At 41.7% G+C, this 16,338-nt stretch overlaps 1 protein-coding gene across 1 annotated transcript in view; it reads left to right on the top strand.

Annotated features, from left to right (window-relative positions):
* TTC39C (tetratricopeptide repeat domain 39C) overlaps positions 1-16,338 on the top strand; it is a 101,274-nt gene that overhangs the window by 53,565 nt on the left and 31,371 nt on the right. Inside the window, exons 5-6 of the mRNA XM_040632637.1 lie at positions 3,066-3,420; positions 5,199-5,367. Of these exons, the coding sequence (XP_040488571.1) occupies positions 3,066-3,420; positions 5,199-5,367 (524 nt within the window). The remainder of the gene's footprint in view (positions 1-3,065; positions 3,421-5,198; positions 5,368-16,338) is intronic.

Genomic DNA, 16,338 nt, shown 5'->3' with positions numbered 1-16,338 from the left:
GATATATATAGTCTGATGCTACACACTTATTTTTTTCGTTTGTTCTATTTTTCAGTTTTGTGGGCATCCGAAGGGCCGAGATGATGTCTTCTGGTTCTTTTGTATCCCTTGGTTGCCCAGCACAGTCCTCGGCACATAATAGGAACATAATAGCTAATTAGCATTTTTAGGGTTTTGCGAGTTTTCTTTTTTTTTTTCATTTTTAAAATCTCTAGCCAATGTTTTCCTCTTTATTAGATCCCAGTTGGTTTTGTGTTCCTTTTTTCTTTTCCTGCTTTTCCGTTCAACGTTGGCCTTCTTGGATCATAAGTGAGCATCCTGTTTGGGGACGTACTGGATCATACAGTTTTCAGGGTTGTCTCCGACCTTTCGTTTTCCTGCACTACTTCCATTTAGAAAGGAAGAGTCATTGTGCCTCTTACGGGAGGGATCTGTACCTTATTTCCCTTTGATTCTCCTAGAACGGTGCCTGAAATGTAATATTTGCTCAGTAAGTATTTTTGTTAAATTGGAGCGCCTGGGTGGTTCAGTTGGTTAAGCATCTGACTCTTGATTTTGACTCAGGTCATGGTCTCAGGGTCATGAGATTGAGCCCCACCTCGGGCTCTGTGCTGGGCATGGAGCCTGCTTAAGATTCTCCCTCTCCCTCTGCCTTTTCCCTCCCCCTGTTCATACTTTCTCTAAAAAAATTTTTTTTTGTTAAATTGAACTAAATGAAAGTTGTTTCAAATGTGTATTACTTTTATAAAGTTATAAAAATAGTTCCCTTGAAAATAAAGCTTTTGTTTGTTCATCCTCTCTTAGAGTCAGTATTCTTTTCAGTGGACTTAATCTATAGGACATTAACAATCTAGAACTTGGAACTTGGGGGATGGTTGTATTTTGAATTGTGATCCCGCAGGAGATATGGTTATCATTTGTCAAGAAATTGATACATAAAATTTAATATTTATTAAATTATTAGCATGATTAAATATTAGCTTGATTAAGTATTAGCTTAAGTCCATGGATTGGGGACCCTCAAGACCCTCAATGCAATGATTTTCCAGGACTCTGTATATAATCATGCTCGTGGCTGTGATTTGTTACAGCAAAAGATACAAAGTAAAACGACCAAAGGGAAAAGATGTGTGGGATGAAGCCCAGGAAAACTCCAGCACAAGCGATCCAAAATTTTCTCCCAGTGGAGTCTCATAGGAGCTGCTTAGTTCTCTGGGCAGTGAGTTTTGTTATCAGCCGGGAAGCTTGTTGGAGACCCAGCACCCAGACCTTTTGTTGGGGGCTGACCATGTGTGGATCTGCCTGTCTTGCACATACCCAAATTCCAGGCCCCCAGGAGGAAAGCAGGTGTTCAGCATAAAACGTACTACTTCTGCGAGCAGGGTGGTAGGCATAGTGAGCCACTCTTACCAGTCCTGGGAATGCTGGGAACCCTCCCCCAAGTCCAAGTTCACAGACCCCAGCCAAGGGCCAATCTTCCAAGCAGGACTTTCAAAGGATAGCAGTAGGCCTGCTCTGGTAGCTCTTTTTTGTATATACCATGTGTTCTTAGATGACTTTCAGGGATTAGACTTTTGTAAATAAGATATTATGTTACGTATTTTCGGTAATTTAAAAATAACTTTTTACAAACTTCTTTTTCCGCTGTTCCAAAGGGCCTGGAAGCCCGGGACAGCTCATTTGGGCTTCCATTGGTGCATTGGGGTCAGGCGACTGGTGCCATATTGGTAACAGTGCTGAGTGGATAATCTCTTTTCTGCAGAAAATTCCCTATAGAAGACCTTTCCTCAAAAGTATGGTGATGATGCACTCAGATAAGCACAGATAAATCAGCTGCCCCTTCCTTCCCCTTCAGAAGATATAGGTGTTCACAGGAGGAGAGGGTGAGGAAGGACCTGTGGGCTTGTGCAAGACGGGCCAGTGGGACCTGGAACTGGGTAAATCCCAGGTCTTATCTGTGAAATCTCTTTCAGCGACTGAGGACGCGGTGTTAAAAATTGGTCTGACGGGAAATCATGGAAGCAGCTTTATAAATAAGAGCTTCTCCCCTCTGGTGTGAAGTGGCTTCTTTTTGCCACCTGCCTTCACTGCACCTGTCTAGATCGAGGCTGGGCAGGGGGTGAGCGCCATCCTCGGACCAAATAACACCGTCCTCGTAAGGCGCGCTGAAGCCACAACAGTAGGCATGAGATACCCGTGAATGGGGGACTGTTTGCATTTCTGCATTTAACTCTCATAACTTCTATATGAATGAACTGCCATTTGTTGGCTAAGGAAGTATCAATTAATCCTTTTTGTTTGTTGTATTTCTTTATTTCTTCTTTATTTCTTTATTTCTATTTTTTAAAAATATTTTTATTTATTTATTTGACAGAGATAGAGACAGCCAGCGAGAGAGGGAACACAAGCAGGGGGAGTGGGAGAGGAGGAAGCAGGCTCATAGCGGAGGAGCCTGACGTGGGGCTCGATCCCATAACGCCGGGATCACACCCTGAGCCGAAGGCAGATGCTTAACCGCTGTGCCACCCAGGCGCCCCTATTTCTATTTCTTTTACTTCAAGTTGCCATGCTTGATGCCAAGGTATACTTTTAGTAGTGAATCAGACTTAAAACTGGCTCTTTCGGAGGAATGAAACACAGTGTAGACAAACGTTAAGAGTCCTAAGGGAGGTTTATCAGCGAAGTTGCCGTGGTAGTTCAGAAACACGGTGGAAGTTCATGTTTCACGGAGCATGGAGAACAAAAGTCGGGTTCACGCGGTGCTTGCATGCTGACATTCACGCGTTAAGTCTCGCGGTGTATGTCATCCGTTGCACCCCAGCTCATGCACGAGGGGCTTGACGGAACAGTGAGTAAAGCAACGTGAGGGTCTTGCTGAGTGGTGAAGGGAAACAAATAAGGAATTGAAGCCGTCTGCAAAAAACAGGGCGCAATGGAAGATGGTCATTTTTATTGTTTTTTTACATTTTTGCTTGAATTTCAGGTTGTTCTTCAATATCCCTCATTACTATAAGAAAATTACTTTGAATGCTTATTTTTCTCGTGCTTTCTTCCCTTCTCTGTAGCCTATATCAAAGGTGGGTGGATCCTCAGGAAAGCCTGGAAGATTTACAATAAATGCTATCTGGACATCAACGCCCTTCAGGAGCTGTGTCAGAAGAAGCTAACTGAAGAGCCTTTGACTTCTGACGCTGCAAATGATAATCACATAGTGGCTGAAGGGGTGTCTGAGGAGTCTCTAAACAGACTGAAAGGTGCTGTTAGCTTTGGATATGGCCTTTTCCACCTTTGCATATCCATGGTGCCCCCCAACCTGCTCAAAATCATCAACCTGCTGGGTTTTCCCGGAGACCGCCTGCAAGGGCTTTCTTCACTGATGTATGCGAGCGAAAGTAAGGACATGAAGGCCCCTTTAGCTACGTGAGTAGCGGTATTGCGATGCTTTGGTAGATAATATAGTGTTGAAAGTAAGTAAACGACAAAGCCTTTAAAGGAAACTTCAGGTAAATAGCTTGGTGGGTTGACAGGATGCCATGCCTTCTGTCTTTTAATGCAATGCCGAGAACTGCATTTTTGGTGGTATTTATAAGCTGGTTTTGGAGCTGACGTTAGAGAGCAGGACATAGGACGTTGTTCCTGAGTCTCATGAGTCCTGTATTATTTTAAACAGGTAAAATGATCACCTTTTTCAACCTCAAATGATTTTATAAGCAGTTTTTATGACCTGGACTGCGATCACTGAGATTCTTGATCCTGATTTTTGAATTTTTAAGGAATATGAATATGATAAGCCTTTTCGGTGACTCTGAAATTGTTATTCTTTCAGACAATCCTGATACTGGATAATTTCTTTGATCCTGGTTGGTTCATTGGTCTCTCCTGTGTGGCTTGGATATTTTGTGCTGGTCAACTAAACTGAGTCATGTTAATCTAAACTGAGTCATGTTAGAGTAAACTGAAATGACAGTTCCTAAACAGGAATGTGGAGAAGCTGGTATAACTCTCCAGAGTGAGGAGTCACCTATTCCTCCATCAGTTAAAAACAGTGTAATTTTTTTTTTTTCCATTCTGGTAAATATCCACCATTTGCAATTTGAGTAATTTTACCGGACACTGGATGTCCTTTGACATTATACACTACCTGTCAGTTTTTCCAAAAAATGTTGATATCACAGAGGACTTTAATGAGCTCTGTTTCTACTCCTATCAATATTGAGGAATTTGGATATTCACTCAATCAGTTGGTAGCTATTAAAAATATCATTAAATTTTCATTTCAAAAATATTTGTGCCTCCCCAAAGTCATTAAATTACATAAACAGTGGTATTTTATTAATTTGATTTAACCGTTTTGTAACATTTGATAATTTGTCTATTTATATCTTAGTATTTTCTGGAAAGAAATGAATTCATAGTGTAAATTAGTCTGATCTCCAGAAGAGAACCAATTTTATAAATATACTAGAATCATGCATTTACATAAAAATATTTGATGTATTGGTGAAACATTTTTGTCTACTCATTAAAGCAGATTCTAATGAATCTATTTTATTTACTGAGTTTATTTAACATGGTCTTTTTCTTGAAAGGATGAATTTGAAGTAAGGGAATTTTAAATAATTGTTTTTTGAATTGAACATCCTCAAAGGCAGAGAAAGAACCTTTTTTCTGGTTCTCTCGCTTATTTTAACCTGTTTTAGTATAATCTGTGTCTGTGGTTCCCGTATTTCAATTTGGATTCTGAAGCTTACACTCTAACTTTGTGAACACAGGAGAAAGCAGCATTTTCCTTGCAAAAGGGTGATGCTTTTATTAGGAGGGGACAGTAAATTCATGGTAACCAGTTACTGTTTCTAATCTGTGCATTGACGAGTGAAGTGAAGAATTCAGAGGTTTATGTCAGTTCATACCTTCAGCAAGCCATCGGGAAGCCTCGGAAAAGCTAAATGCTTTTATCATCTTGTTCTCCTCTCACCTGATGGGGGTGTGCTGATAATATGATATGCTGTACCAAAGTTTCAGTTTTCCAAATATGGATACAATTAATATGGGGAAAGATACTCTGAATTTACTTCTTCAAAGACTGCATAGTAAGCTTTTTGGAAGGAGAGTGTTCTGGAAGAGCACATACTGAGTTTTTAAAAAGTAGAACCGCTATAAGAAAAGCCTTGCTCAATGTTTCTCTCCCTCTTCTTTAGATTGGCTCTGCTCTGGTATCACACCGTAGTCCGCCCGTTTTTTGCCTTGGATGGCAGTGATAACAAAGCAGGCCTGGATGAAGCGAAGGAAATTCTTCTCAAAAAAGAAGCTGCTTATCCAAATTCTTCCCTCTTCATGTTTTTCAAGGGACGCATACAACGATTAGAGGTACTGTGCCTTCCGCATGTTTTTAAATAAAGCCGTCGGTGGATCCGAGCTGTAGTTCTCACGCGGGTACTCGTATCAACATGAGCCCCAGTGTTGCTGGGCCAAGGAACGTTTCGTTCTCGTGCTTTTCGCCGCACCGTTGCTACAAAAGCCTCTTCCAGGAACCCAGGATGTTTGTCAGTAACCTTCTGTTCGGGAGACGTGGGCGAGGCAGGGGTGAGCTCTCTCGTGGTAGGGAGACAAGATTGGCGTGCTCTCAGCCGAATACGTAGGGGCGTTAGCACATGTCTTCTTTGAAGAACACAGCACGATCCTTTTCCTTTTCTGGGGGTACTAATAACCTGCTGCTAAGTTTTCATCTTGGTTAACCGTTGATTTATACAAGGTTATTGCCTGGAATGTCAAGGACCCCATCAGCTTTGAAACAGAAGTAGCTTTTGTTGCTTTTTCATGGGCTTCATTTGGACAAATCCTGGGCCAGGCGCTTTATTCATGCTATCAAGTTTAATCCCCAGAGCAACGCTAGGACATAGATACAAAATGTCATCGGCATTTTATAGAAAAAGGGATCCAGGAGGGTTTCAAGTGACTTCCCAGGCTCACCCAGTGAATGAGGCCAGGCTGTCTCATTCCAGAAGCAGAACACACCCTGGCCTTTGGAGGGTCTCTGCTTTTCCTTCATATCTTTTTTTTTTTTTTTTGGTTTGCTTGCTTAGGAGATTTGAAGAGTGAGGATTTGAAGAAAAATAAAAGTATTATAAGAAAATCCTGGGGCGCCTGGGTGCTGTCCATTAAGTGTCTGCCTCCGGCTCAGGGCATGATCCCAGGGTGCTGGGATCAAGTCCTATGTTGGACTCCCAGTTCAGAGGGGAGCCCGCTTCTTCCTCTCCCACTCCCCCTGCCTGTGCTTTCTCTCTCTCTGTGTAGAATAAATAAATAAAATCTTAAAGAAAGAAAATCCTGCATATGAAAGTTGTTATGCCAGGTGTACCAGCAGCTTGCAGGGAATCATTGCAAGGTTTCTACAATCTCTGTCCTCCAGTTAACTGGGTGCCCTGAAGCACAGCTGACTCTAGAAGTCTGCCCCCAGGAATTGCCATGAGTGCATTTGCCTAGGAATGCTTTTGCAAGCACAGGGATGATTTGATCACTAATTTTTTTTGTTGGCAACAGAGTGTACATTACTTCCTGAATAATTCCTTTCCCTCATGAAGTGCCTCCTAAATCCGCGGACTCCTCACCTTTACATATGGAAGTTGTATTTTGGAGACTCTACTGATGATTTATGATTGAAACATAGTACAGAAAGCTCACCAGGATCTGAATTATTTACACCTATGTCTGAATTGGTTTTTTTCTCATTATCTCAAAACTGTTTTTCTTTGTGGTCAGGATTGCGAGCCTTCAGTTCTATTTTCCCCTTTTTTCCCCTCGCTGTCTTAGAAACATAGTTCTGATCAGTTTCTTGTACAGCCCAGTCTTTTTGTTAGCATTCTTGTCTTTTAAGCTCAGGGTTATGGTCTTCCATGTAGGGAAGGATGTCCAATTTACTAAAGTTTCTCTGCTCCCTTGGGTTTGTGCAGGACAAAATAACACTGTATAAGGACATTGTAAACTGACTAAGCCTTCTGACTTCAGTGACCATTTTTGCATGGACGTTGGGTTACAGGGTCAGTGCTTTAAGTGTCCATTTCTTTTTAAGATTTATTTTTAGAGAGCATGAGCAGGGGAAGGGGCAGAGGGAGTGGGAGAGAGAGAGAATCTCAAGCAGACCCCCTGCTGACCCTGGAGCCCCATGCAGGGCTCGAACTCATGACCCCGAGATCATGACCTGAGTCAAAACTTAGAGTTGGCCACTTAACCAACTGAGCCACCCAGGTGCCCCATTAAATGTCCATTTCTTAAGAGGCGGGCATTATACATTTTGAATACCTCTGAACATGGTAAGACGAGGGTCAGTGTTGAACAGATTTACTGCACGGGGTGAGAGCCAGAATTTATAATTGTGTGCAGCATGGCAAAAAGGCACTTGAACGTTGGGCATTTATTCGAATTCTCTCTCTTTACTTCCCCCAGATCAACACATGCTTTAAATTGGATTTTGAAGCTGTTAAATGGAAATGTAGAAGTGAGAGTTTATCTCTTGTGAAGCTTGCCATGTTAGTAAATTTTTTATTTTAAAACCAAAGTGCTTAACTTTTAGCTAAACTGATGACTCTCCCACCCGCCCCAGACACTTAATTTGTGTGGGCCTGAGTGGATGTAAAAGTAAGTGGTTATTTGCTGTTGTTGGGATGGTCCTAGAAATGAGGAAGCCGCAGCCGTGAGAGGACCCTTCTAAGCACAGTTTGGGGAGGTACCTAGTTGGCTTTATGTAGTTCTTGGCAGGCATTCGGGCTCTTTCGGAGGGAGAGTTGTGATCTGAGTGTGGGTGGTAGATATTAGGACTATTTCACCGTGAAGCAGCTTGCTTGCCAAACTGATGCTTGGTTTTCAAAAAAAAAAAAAAAAAAAGACTAAAAGATCTGTTTCTGCTTCTTGTTAGTGAGCTGTAGCCTCAGGGCCAAGGGAATGTGCCGGTGGTTTCTGTTCGGCCCTTCCCAAAGGCCCAGAAGAGGAAAGGATTTGGGGCTAACTTGGAATATTATTGGGATTATCCTTACAGTGTCCAGACACCAACATTTCATTTATCTTCCCGGGTGACCCCGAGGAAGCTGTTGGGTGGGGGTGGGGAAGGCTTTGTCTGCAGAGGAGGGACAGCCCGGAAAGGCTGTCACTGCTCTTGTCGGAGGCTTTCTGTAAGGCCTGCGAAGTCCCAAACCTAGTTTCTGAAAACACAGGGCTCTGCTGACAAATCCGCTTGCAGAGAATTTTTTTTTTTTCTAATTTTCAGCAAGCATTTAGGCTAGAGCTAGGACCCCTGAGATCTTTCTATCAACAAACACTGAGAGAACACGGTCTGCTGGCTTTAACTTTGGCAGTTGCATCCTATGGCACGAAGTTTGTTCAGTGAGTCAGTCTGCAGAATAATTTGAACAGCTGCTTTGGTGTAAGCCTGCTGTCGTGCAGGGGGACGAGCTCCAGACGTGCTGGTTAGTTTTCATTTTCTGTGCGCGTTATTTGCAAATCCCGCGCGCTTGCCCGCTCTCTTTAATTTCACGAACAACTGTTTATGTGCTCTGGGACAATTTGGTGTCCGTCTGGGGGGATGGTCTTTGACATAGCCACCCCGTCCTGACCCTTGATAACGCTTGCTGTCATGGCTTCATGATTTCCTGCTGTTAATGGCCTAACCTGACCTAGCAGTGGGGTTCTACACCTTTGGTGGGACGTGGGGTGCGTCCAGATGGGGTGCCCCCTGTGCTCTTTGGGGCTGTTGGAACACGAAGCTCAGCCGGACTGCAGAAGGAGTCATCTCTCTTGACTGCCTTCGCTTCTCCCCACCGCATGTCTGTACGCTCCCACCTCCAGCCTTCTCCACCCTCCTGTGTTCCCACAACCTCTCGGTCTCTGTTGACTTCTCCCATGTGACTTGTCATGCTGCTGGGAGGCACAGCTGGGTTCCTACGGTACTTAGCATGAGATAAATGATATATAACCAGAGTGTGATGAGTGCATAAGCCTGGAAAGTAGGGTTAGCAAATTTTTTTTTTTTCCTTTTTAGGAGGAAAAAAATTGTTTTAGTGTTGAAAGCAGTCAGTAAAGCTGGGCCCATGATTGGCAGAGTGGGTGGCATGTAGCGAGAGGGGCCACAGGAACCATATGGCACCTGTCTTTACTTTTCCCTGAAGTTGGTCCTAGATGTTGTATAGTAATCTCAGTTTTAAAATGTGAATTTTTGGCTCTAGTTTTGAGTTTCTTTACTTTTCAGTAAACCTGTGGTAGTGGTAAGTCCATTACCCTACAAGTGATGAATGAGTATTTTTTCCTGGTTATTTAAAAAGTATTGAGACAAGTCTGCATTTTAATTACTTGTTATTATTTCTCTCTAGTCTTCTTTTTTCCCGTAAACAGTACAGATGTGCACAGCGTCCCTTCAGTTTTAACCATCTACTTAGTATGTAATATATGTATGTCTGATTTTATAGGTATACACTTTCATGTACACACGCTATCATGACTATTTGGTGATGAAACTAATTTTTAATATCTGATTGAATGAAAGTTGATAAGCATCCTAACGAGGTTGTTATTCAAGTATTTTGAGAATTCTTGTTTTGAAACTATCTTCTAAGCTGGGGCTCCTACTTTTTGAACATCCTGAGTGCTGGCATTTTAAAACCTTGGGTTTGGATTTGGGGAGCCGTCAGGGCCTTGCACAAGACTGGCCCTCAGTGCGTATTTGCTGAATGAACAGCTAAATCCATCCATCAGTGAGAAATCCACTGATCCATGAGCGTGATGTCATTTCTTTGTTAAGGAAAAGTTGATTATCAGGGACTATCTGCTTCTCTTGTGTGGCACCCACGCCTGTTCCCGAAACCAGGGCTGAAGTAGGAGATGCAAAGCTGTCTTCACAATGGAGCAGGAGATTATCCTCCTGAGGAGGGTACAGAACAGGGTATTTCAGTGCTGATGTGCTGGCTAGAGAAGTGCGGCTCCAAAGAAGGGGACTGAATAAACGAGGTAAAAAGTGATTGGGTTGAAATGAAGTCTCTGCTCTGGCGGTGCGAGCGCCCAGATGAGCTGCTGTGAGCCCCGGCGCTCCCCCCGCCACCGCCCAGCCTGTGAAGCACTTGACTGTAACCGCCTCTCAGAGCATTGCAGTTACAGTGCTGCTTCATGAGGACAAAAGGAAGTTTGTGCAAGGCCTCAGAGAGGCCACGCTGAAGAAGTTACAATGAACCCTATCTTGTGTGCGTGTGTGTGTGTGTGTGTCCCCATCATCTCCTCTCTCTTATTTGAAGCTGCCTTGTTTTTCGGAGACCTGCGGCCTTGTCACTGCAGTGTGCTCCCCTGTTTTGTGCTGCCCCTCCCTCCCTTCCTTCTGAGAAGGCCTGTGATAGGATGTGGTTTCTTTCCCCAGAACAGAGCCCTGCAGCGACTGCTTTGATGGTTGACCTTCCCTCCACCATGTTCACATCAGCCTGCCGCCCCATCTCCTTCCAAGAGGGTCAGGCTCTTCTCTTTCTCCTGGCTGCAGAGTTCTGTGGGAAAGGCTTGCACACAGCTACGCCAGCACGTGTCCTGATGGTGGACCTTGTTTCTGCCCATTGTGTGAGGTGACTTCAGCTGTCTGAGGCCCCCTTTTAAAAAATGGACTGTAGTGCTTTCTTTCTGTACTTTTATTAAGATGAAGTGATGTTTTTCACTGGCGCTCCCCAGAATAAGTGGGAGCTCTGTGTTGCTTCTTAGCCCATCCATTCGTGATTGTGACAGGGACCGAAAAGTGGCGGTTGATCCCTTCGGTGATTAATTTATCAGCTAGAGAAAAGAGACAGGCGGCCTGCAGGGGTCGTGGAGAGCGGGGGCCAGTGCAGGAGGGCCTGGGCCTGAGCGCTCTTCTCCGGGGCGTGTCGACAGGACAGGATGGGAGTTGTTTGGTAGCTACGTTTCTTTGCATCTGTCAGAGAGCAAGCTTGCCTCTTGTATTTGAACAGCAGGTCTTGCCAGCATGATGTCATGTTGTTATTTATAGGATCAGGAAAAAGGCGATGCAGGAAGAGAAATAATTCCCTGAAGTTCTGTTAATTGTAGTCTTCTCTTCCTCCATCCTACGTGGGTTCTCTTTATTACTTCAGGCGCCAAAAAATAGAGCTGCCATTTATTCTTAGACGAACACAAAATGAGAGATTGGTTTTAGCTGGTGTAGGAGAGATGGAGGGATATATTTGTCTCCACTTCCCAGCAAGATAAATCTGTATCATGTGGTTTAATAACTCTGTTCACTGCAATGAGGAGAGGATAGTAACCCAAATTGCTAATAGGTTAAATACATATGCTGTTCTTTCAACTCTATCATTACAGGCTGTTGGGCTGGAAAGCAAGTAGAAGGTTAATTTTTATCCCTAAGCTCCCTAAATGTGCCTAAGGATGAGCTTTCCCTTGCCTACATTAGCCCAAGTCCTAAGGGTAGGGGTTAAAAGCACAATCTATTGTTAGGTGTCCTTGATAACAGTATTGCTAAATGGATTCTGCTCGTGAGCAGCACTAAAGCTGAAGCACGGGTAATAATAAGTGGGTTGTCACAGCATGCCCTTCTGCGTGCTGCAGGTGACAAGGAAGGCCTCTCCTTTTAAAACACCTGCATAATAGTTGAAGATGTTAAGCGACTTTATAAAAATAACCCAGTCATCCTTCAATTCTAAGCTGTTTTCAAATTATTTTGTGATCTTTAATATACACACAGACTTCATGAAATTTCATTTACAAATCTGTTTTTTTGGTAAGTAACTGGTATGCAGACTATTTAGATTTCTGTTGTGTTAATAATTTGATATTTCCTTGTTGGGAAATTGTTGGGATATTTGATTATTGTTGTTTCTCTATTTCCCAGTATTTCACTGTGATAGTAAGTAGTTCAATAACTAGCATATTTTTCTTTTCTTTTCTTTTTTTTCTGAGTTACTTCTTTGGGTCATAGCTCCAGTGCATCATTATTAGAATCTGAGAGTGTGAACAGTTCCATAGCTCCTGACACATGATAAGAGATTATACTCAAGAAATAGTGGGCCGGGACGCCTGGGTGGCACAGCGGTTAAGCGTCTGCCTTCGGCTCAGGGCGTGATCCTGGCGTTCTGGGATTGAGCCCCGCATCAGGCTCCTCTGCTATGAGCCTGCTTCTTCCTCTCCCACTCCCCCTGCTTGTGTTCCCTCTCTCGCGGGCTGTCTCTATCTCTGTTGAATAAATAAATAAAATCTTTAAAAAAAAAAAAGAAAAGAAATAGTGGGCTGGAGTATAATCATTCATTATTTTGTACATGGTCTCAGCAGCATGTCCTGCTGCATAGTTTTGTTTTTATTTCCATAATGATGCAAAGTAAAGCAGTTTAAAGACAGTTCTTAAAATATTACTGATGGGACAGCTCATGTTCATATATCAGAAGACTCAGTATTGTTAAGATGGCAGTACTTCCTTAACCGAGCTGCTGGATTCAATACAATCCCTTTCAAAATCACAGCTTGCTTTTTTGCAGAATTGACAAACTGATACTAAGCCTAAGGAACCTGGAACAGCCAAAACAATCTTGGAAAGGAAGAACAAAGTTGGAAGATTCATGCTTCCTAATCTCAAAACTTACCACAAAGTAATCAAGACAGTGCGGTATGGCATAAGAATAGACCTATAGTTCAATGAATGTCAAGAAGTAAACCTTTAGGGGCGCCTGGGTAGCGCAGTCGTTAAGCGTCTGCCTTCAGCTCAGGGCGTGATCCCGGCGTTCCGGGATCGAGTCCCACATCGGGCTCCTCCGCTGGGAGCCTGCTTCTTCCTCTCCCACTCCCCTGCTGTGTTCCTTCTCTTGCTGTCTCTCTCTCTCTGTCAGATAAATTTAAAAAAAAGTAAACCTTTACATTTATGGATCAACTGACTCTTGACAAGGGTAAATCGATAGGCAAAGAATAGTCTTTTCAACAGATGGTGCTAGGACAATTGAATATCCACATGCAAATAAATGAAGTTGGACTCCTACCTCACACCATACGTAAGAATGAATGCAAATGGATCATAGATCTAAATATAAGAGCTAAAACCATTAAACTCTTGGGTTAGGCAATGGCTTCTTAGGACATCAAAGGCCCAACAACAAAAGAAAAACAGGTAAATTGAACTATGTCAAAATTAAACACTTTCGTGCTGCGAAGAATATCATCAAGAAAGTAAATAGCCCATGGAATGGGAGAAAATATTTGTGAGTTACAGGTAGGACAACGGACTTGTATCCAGAATATGTAAAAACTTTAACAACTCAATTAAGAGACATATATCCCAATTAAAAAATAGGCAAAGGCTCTGAAGAGACCTTTCTCCAGAGAAAATATGCAGATGACCATTGAGCACATGAAAAGATGCTCAGCTTCATAAGTCATTATGAAGAAATGCTCATCAAAACCAAGTGAGATGCTATTTCATAGCTACCAGGCTACCTGTAATAAAGAAGGCAGCCAATAAGAAGTGCAGACAAGCATGTGGTGTGGTTGGAAACCTCATTCATTGCTGGTGGGGATGTAAAATGGTGCAGCCACTTTGGAAAAGTTTGGCAGTTCCTCAAAATGTTAAACATAGACTTACCATATGACCCAGAAGCCCCATTCCTAGGAATACACCCAAGAGAAATGAAAACATATGTCCATATGATTACTCATAGAGCAAAAGTGGAAACAACTCAAATGTCCATCAGTTGATGAACGGATAAACAAAATATGCATTGTGCAATGCATAATATATTTAGCAATGTAAAGAAGTGAAGTCCTGATACATGCTACTGTGGGTGAACCTAAAAAGCATGTTAAGTGAAAAAAAGCCAACCACAAAAGAGCATATATTGTATGATTCCATTTATATGAAATCGCCAGACCAGACAAATCTATAGAGGCAGATAGTAGGTTATTGCTTACTTGGGGGTGGGGTTGAATGGGGGAGAGTGGAGTAATTGTCGGGGCAGGGGTTCTTGTTGGGGTGATGAAAATATTCTACACGTAGATTGTGGTAATGGTTGTGCAGCTCTGAATGTACTAAAAATCATTGAATTGTGTCCTTTAAGTGGGTGAACCTTATGATACTTGAATTCTATCTCAAAGATGTTTCAAAAAAGTCACTGAAGATATTTTCTGTATGAATATTTACTTTTCCTTTTTTCCTTTGGGTATAAATTGTTGATGCAACCAAATGTGACTTCTGAGTAAAAAGTATTTCCTTATATATTTGCCCAAATTCTAATGTATAATATAATCATAAGGAGTACTTATATGTTTTCCCCTCTTCTAATACTTTCATTTGAGAACTTTTATTACATTTTTTTGTGAAAATTTGAACATTCAAACACGTACACATGTTTATTGTAACAGACTTCATTTCTTCAGATATTTATCTTCTGCCTAAACTGGGACACATAGACAATTCTGTTTTCTTCTAGATTATACACTGATGTTTTAAAAACTCTTATTATATTCTCATACCTATTTGCACGTGTGAGATAAAGATGTGGTTTAATTCTGATACCTACTGTAATTCAAGAATCTTAACACTTTTGTTTTTCCTCCCGTCACTGAGTTAAATCCCTTAAGATAGATGGAATCTACTTTTTTTGGTAAATTCTTTTTTGCTTTCTCCATTAATTTTTTTTCATCATGAGTGTACTCTTTAATCCCCATCTCCTATTTCACCCATCCCCCACCGACATCCCCTATGGTAACCATCACTTTGTTCTCTATAGTTAAGAGTCTGTTTCTTGGTTTGTCTTTTTTACTTTGGTCCTTTGTTTCATTTCTTAAATTCCACATATGAGTGAAATCATACGGTATTTGTCTTTCTCTGACTGATTTCACTTAGCATAATGTTCTCTACCTCTATCCATGTCATTGCAAAAGATTTCATTCTTTACAGTGGAAAAATATTCATATATACATGTATACATATATACACATATGTATACACATATACACACACACAGAGCACATCACATCTTCTTTATCCATTCATCTATCGATGGACACTTGGCGTTGCTTCCATAATGTGGCTATTGTAAATAATGCTGCAATAAACCTAGGGGTGCATGTATCCCTTTAAATTAGTGTTTTTGTATGTTTGGAGTACATACTCAGTATTGCAATTCTTGGATCATAGGGTAGTTCTATTTTTAATTTTTTGAGGAAACTCCATACTGTTTTCCACAGTGGCTGCACCAGTTTGCCTTCCCACCAACAGCACATGAGGGTTTCTTTTTCTCCACATCTTCATCAGCACTTGTTCTTGTGTTGGTGATTTTAGCCATTCTGACAGGTGTGAGATAATATCTCATTGTACTTTTGATTTGCATTTCCCTGATGACGAATGATGTTGAGCATATTTTCATGTGTCTGTTGGCCACCTGGATGTCTTCTTTGGAAAAATGTGTGTTCATGTCTTCTGCCCATTTTTAATTAGATTATTTGTTTTTTGGGTGTTTTATAAGTTCTTTATATATTTTGGATACTAACTCTTTATCATACGTCATTTGCAAATGTGTTCTCCCATTCCGTAGGTTGTCTTTTAGTTTGGTTGATTGTTTCCTTCACTGTGCAGAAACTTTTTATTTTGATTTTTTTAATAGATTTTATTTATTTACTTGAGAGAGAGAGAGAGAGAGAGTGTATGAGCAGGGGGAGGGGCAGAGGGAAGCAGACTCCTTGCTGAGTGAGGCTCAGTCCCAGGACCCTGGGATCATTACCTGAGCCAAAGACAGGAGCTTAACCGACTGAGCCACCCAGGTGCCCTATTTTGATGTTTCAGTAGTTTATTTCTGCGTTTATTTCCCTTGTCTCAGGAGACATATCTAGAAAAATGCTGCTATGGTAATGTCAGAGAAATTACTGCCTGTGTTCCCTTCAAGGATTTTTATAGTTTCAGGTCTCACATTAAGGTCCCTAATGCATTTTGAGTTTGTTTTGTGTATGGTGACAGTGGTCCTTTCATTCTTTCGTATGTGGCTGCCCTGTTTTCCCAACACCATTTGTTGAAGAGACAGTCTTTTTTCCCATTGAATATTCTTTCCTGCTTTGTCAAAGGTTAATTGACCATGTAACTGTGGGTCTCTTTCTGGGTTTTCTGTTCTATTTTGTCAATCTATGTGTCTGTTTTTATGACAGTACCATACTGTTTAATTACTACTGCTTTATAATATAACTTGAAATCTGGAATTATGATACCTCCAATTTTTTTTTCAAGATTGCTTTCACTATTTGTGGTTTTTTGTGGTTCCATACAAATTTTAGGATTATTTGTTCTAGTTCTGTGAAAAATACTGTTGGTATTTTGACAGGGATTGCATTAAA

Source organism: Ursus maritimus, unplaced genomic scaffold, assembly GCF_017311325.1.
Source record: "Ursus maritimus isolate PB19 unplaced genomic scaffold, ASM1731132v1 scaffold_18, whole genome shotgun sequence".
In the NCBI taxonomy this organism is placed as follows: Eukaryota; Metazoa; Chordata; class Mammalia; order Carnivora; family Ursidae; genus Ursus; species Ursus maritimus.
This window is presented reverse-complemented; position numbering and strand designations above follow the sequence as displayed.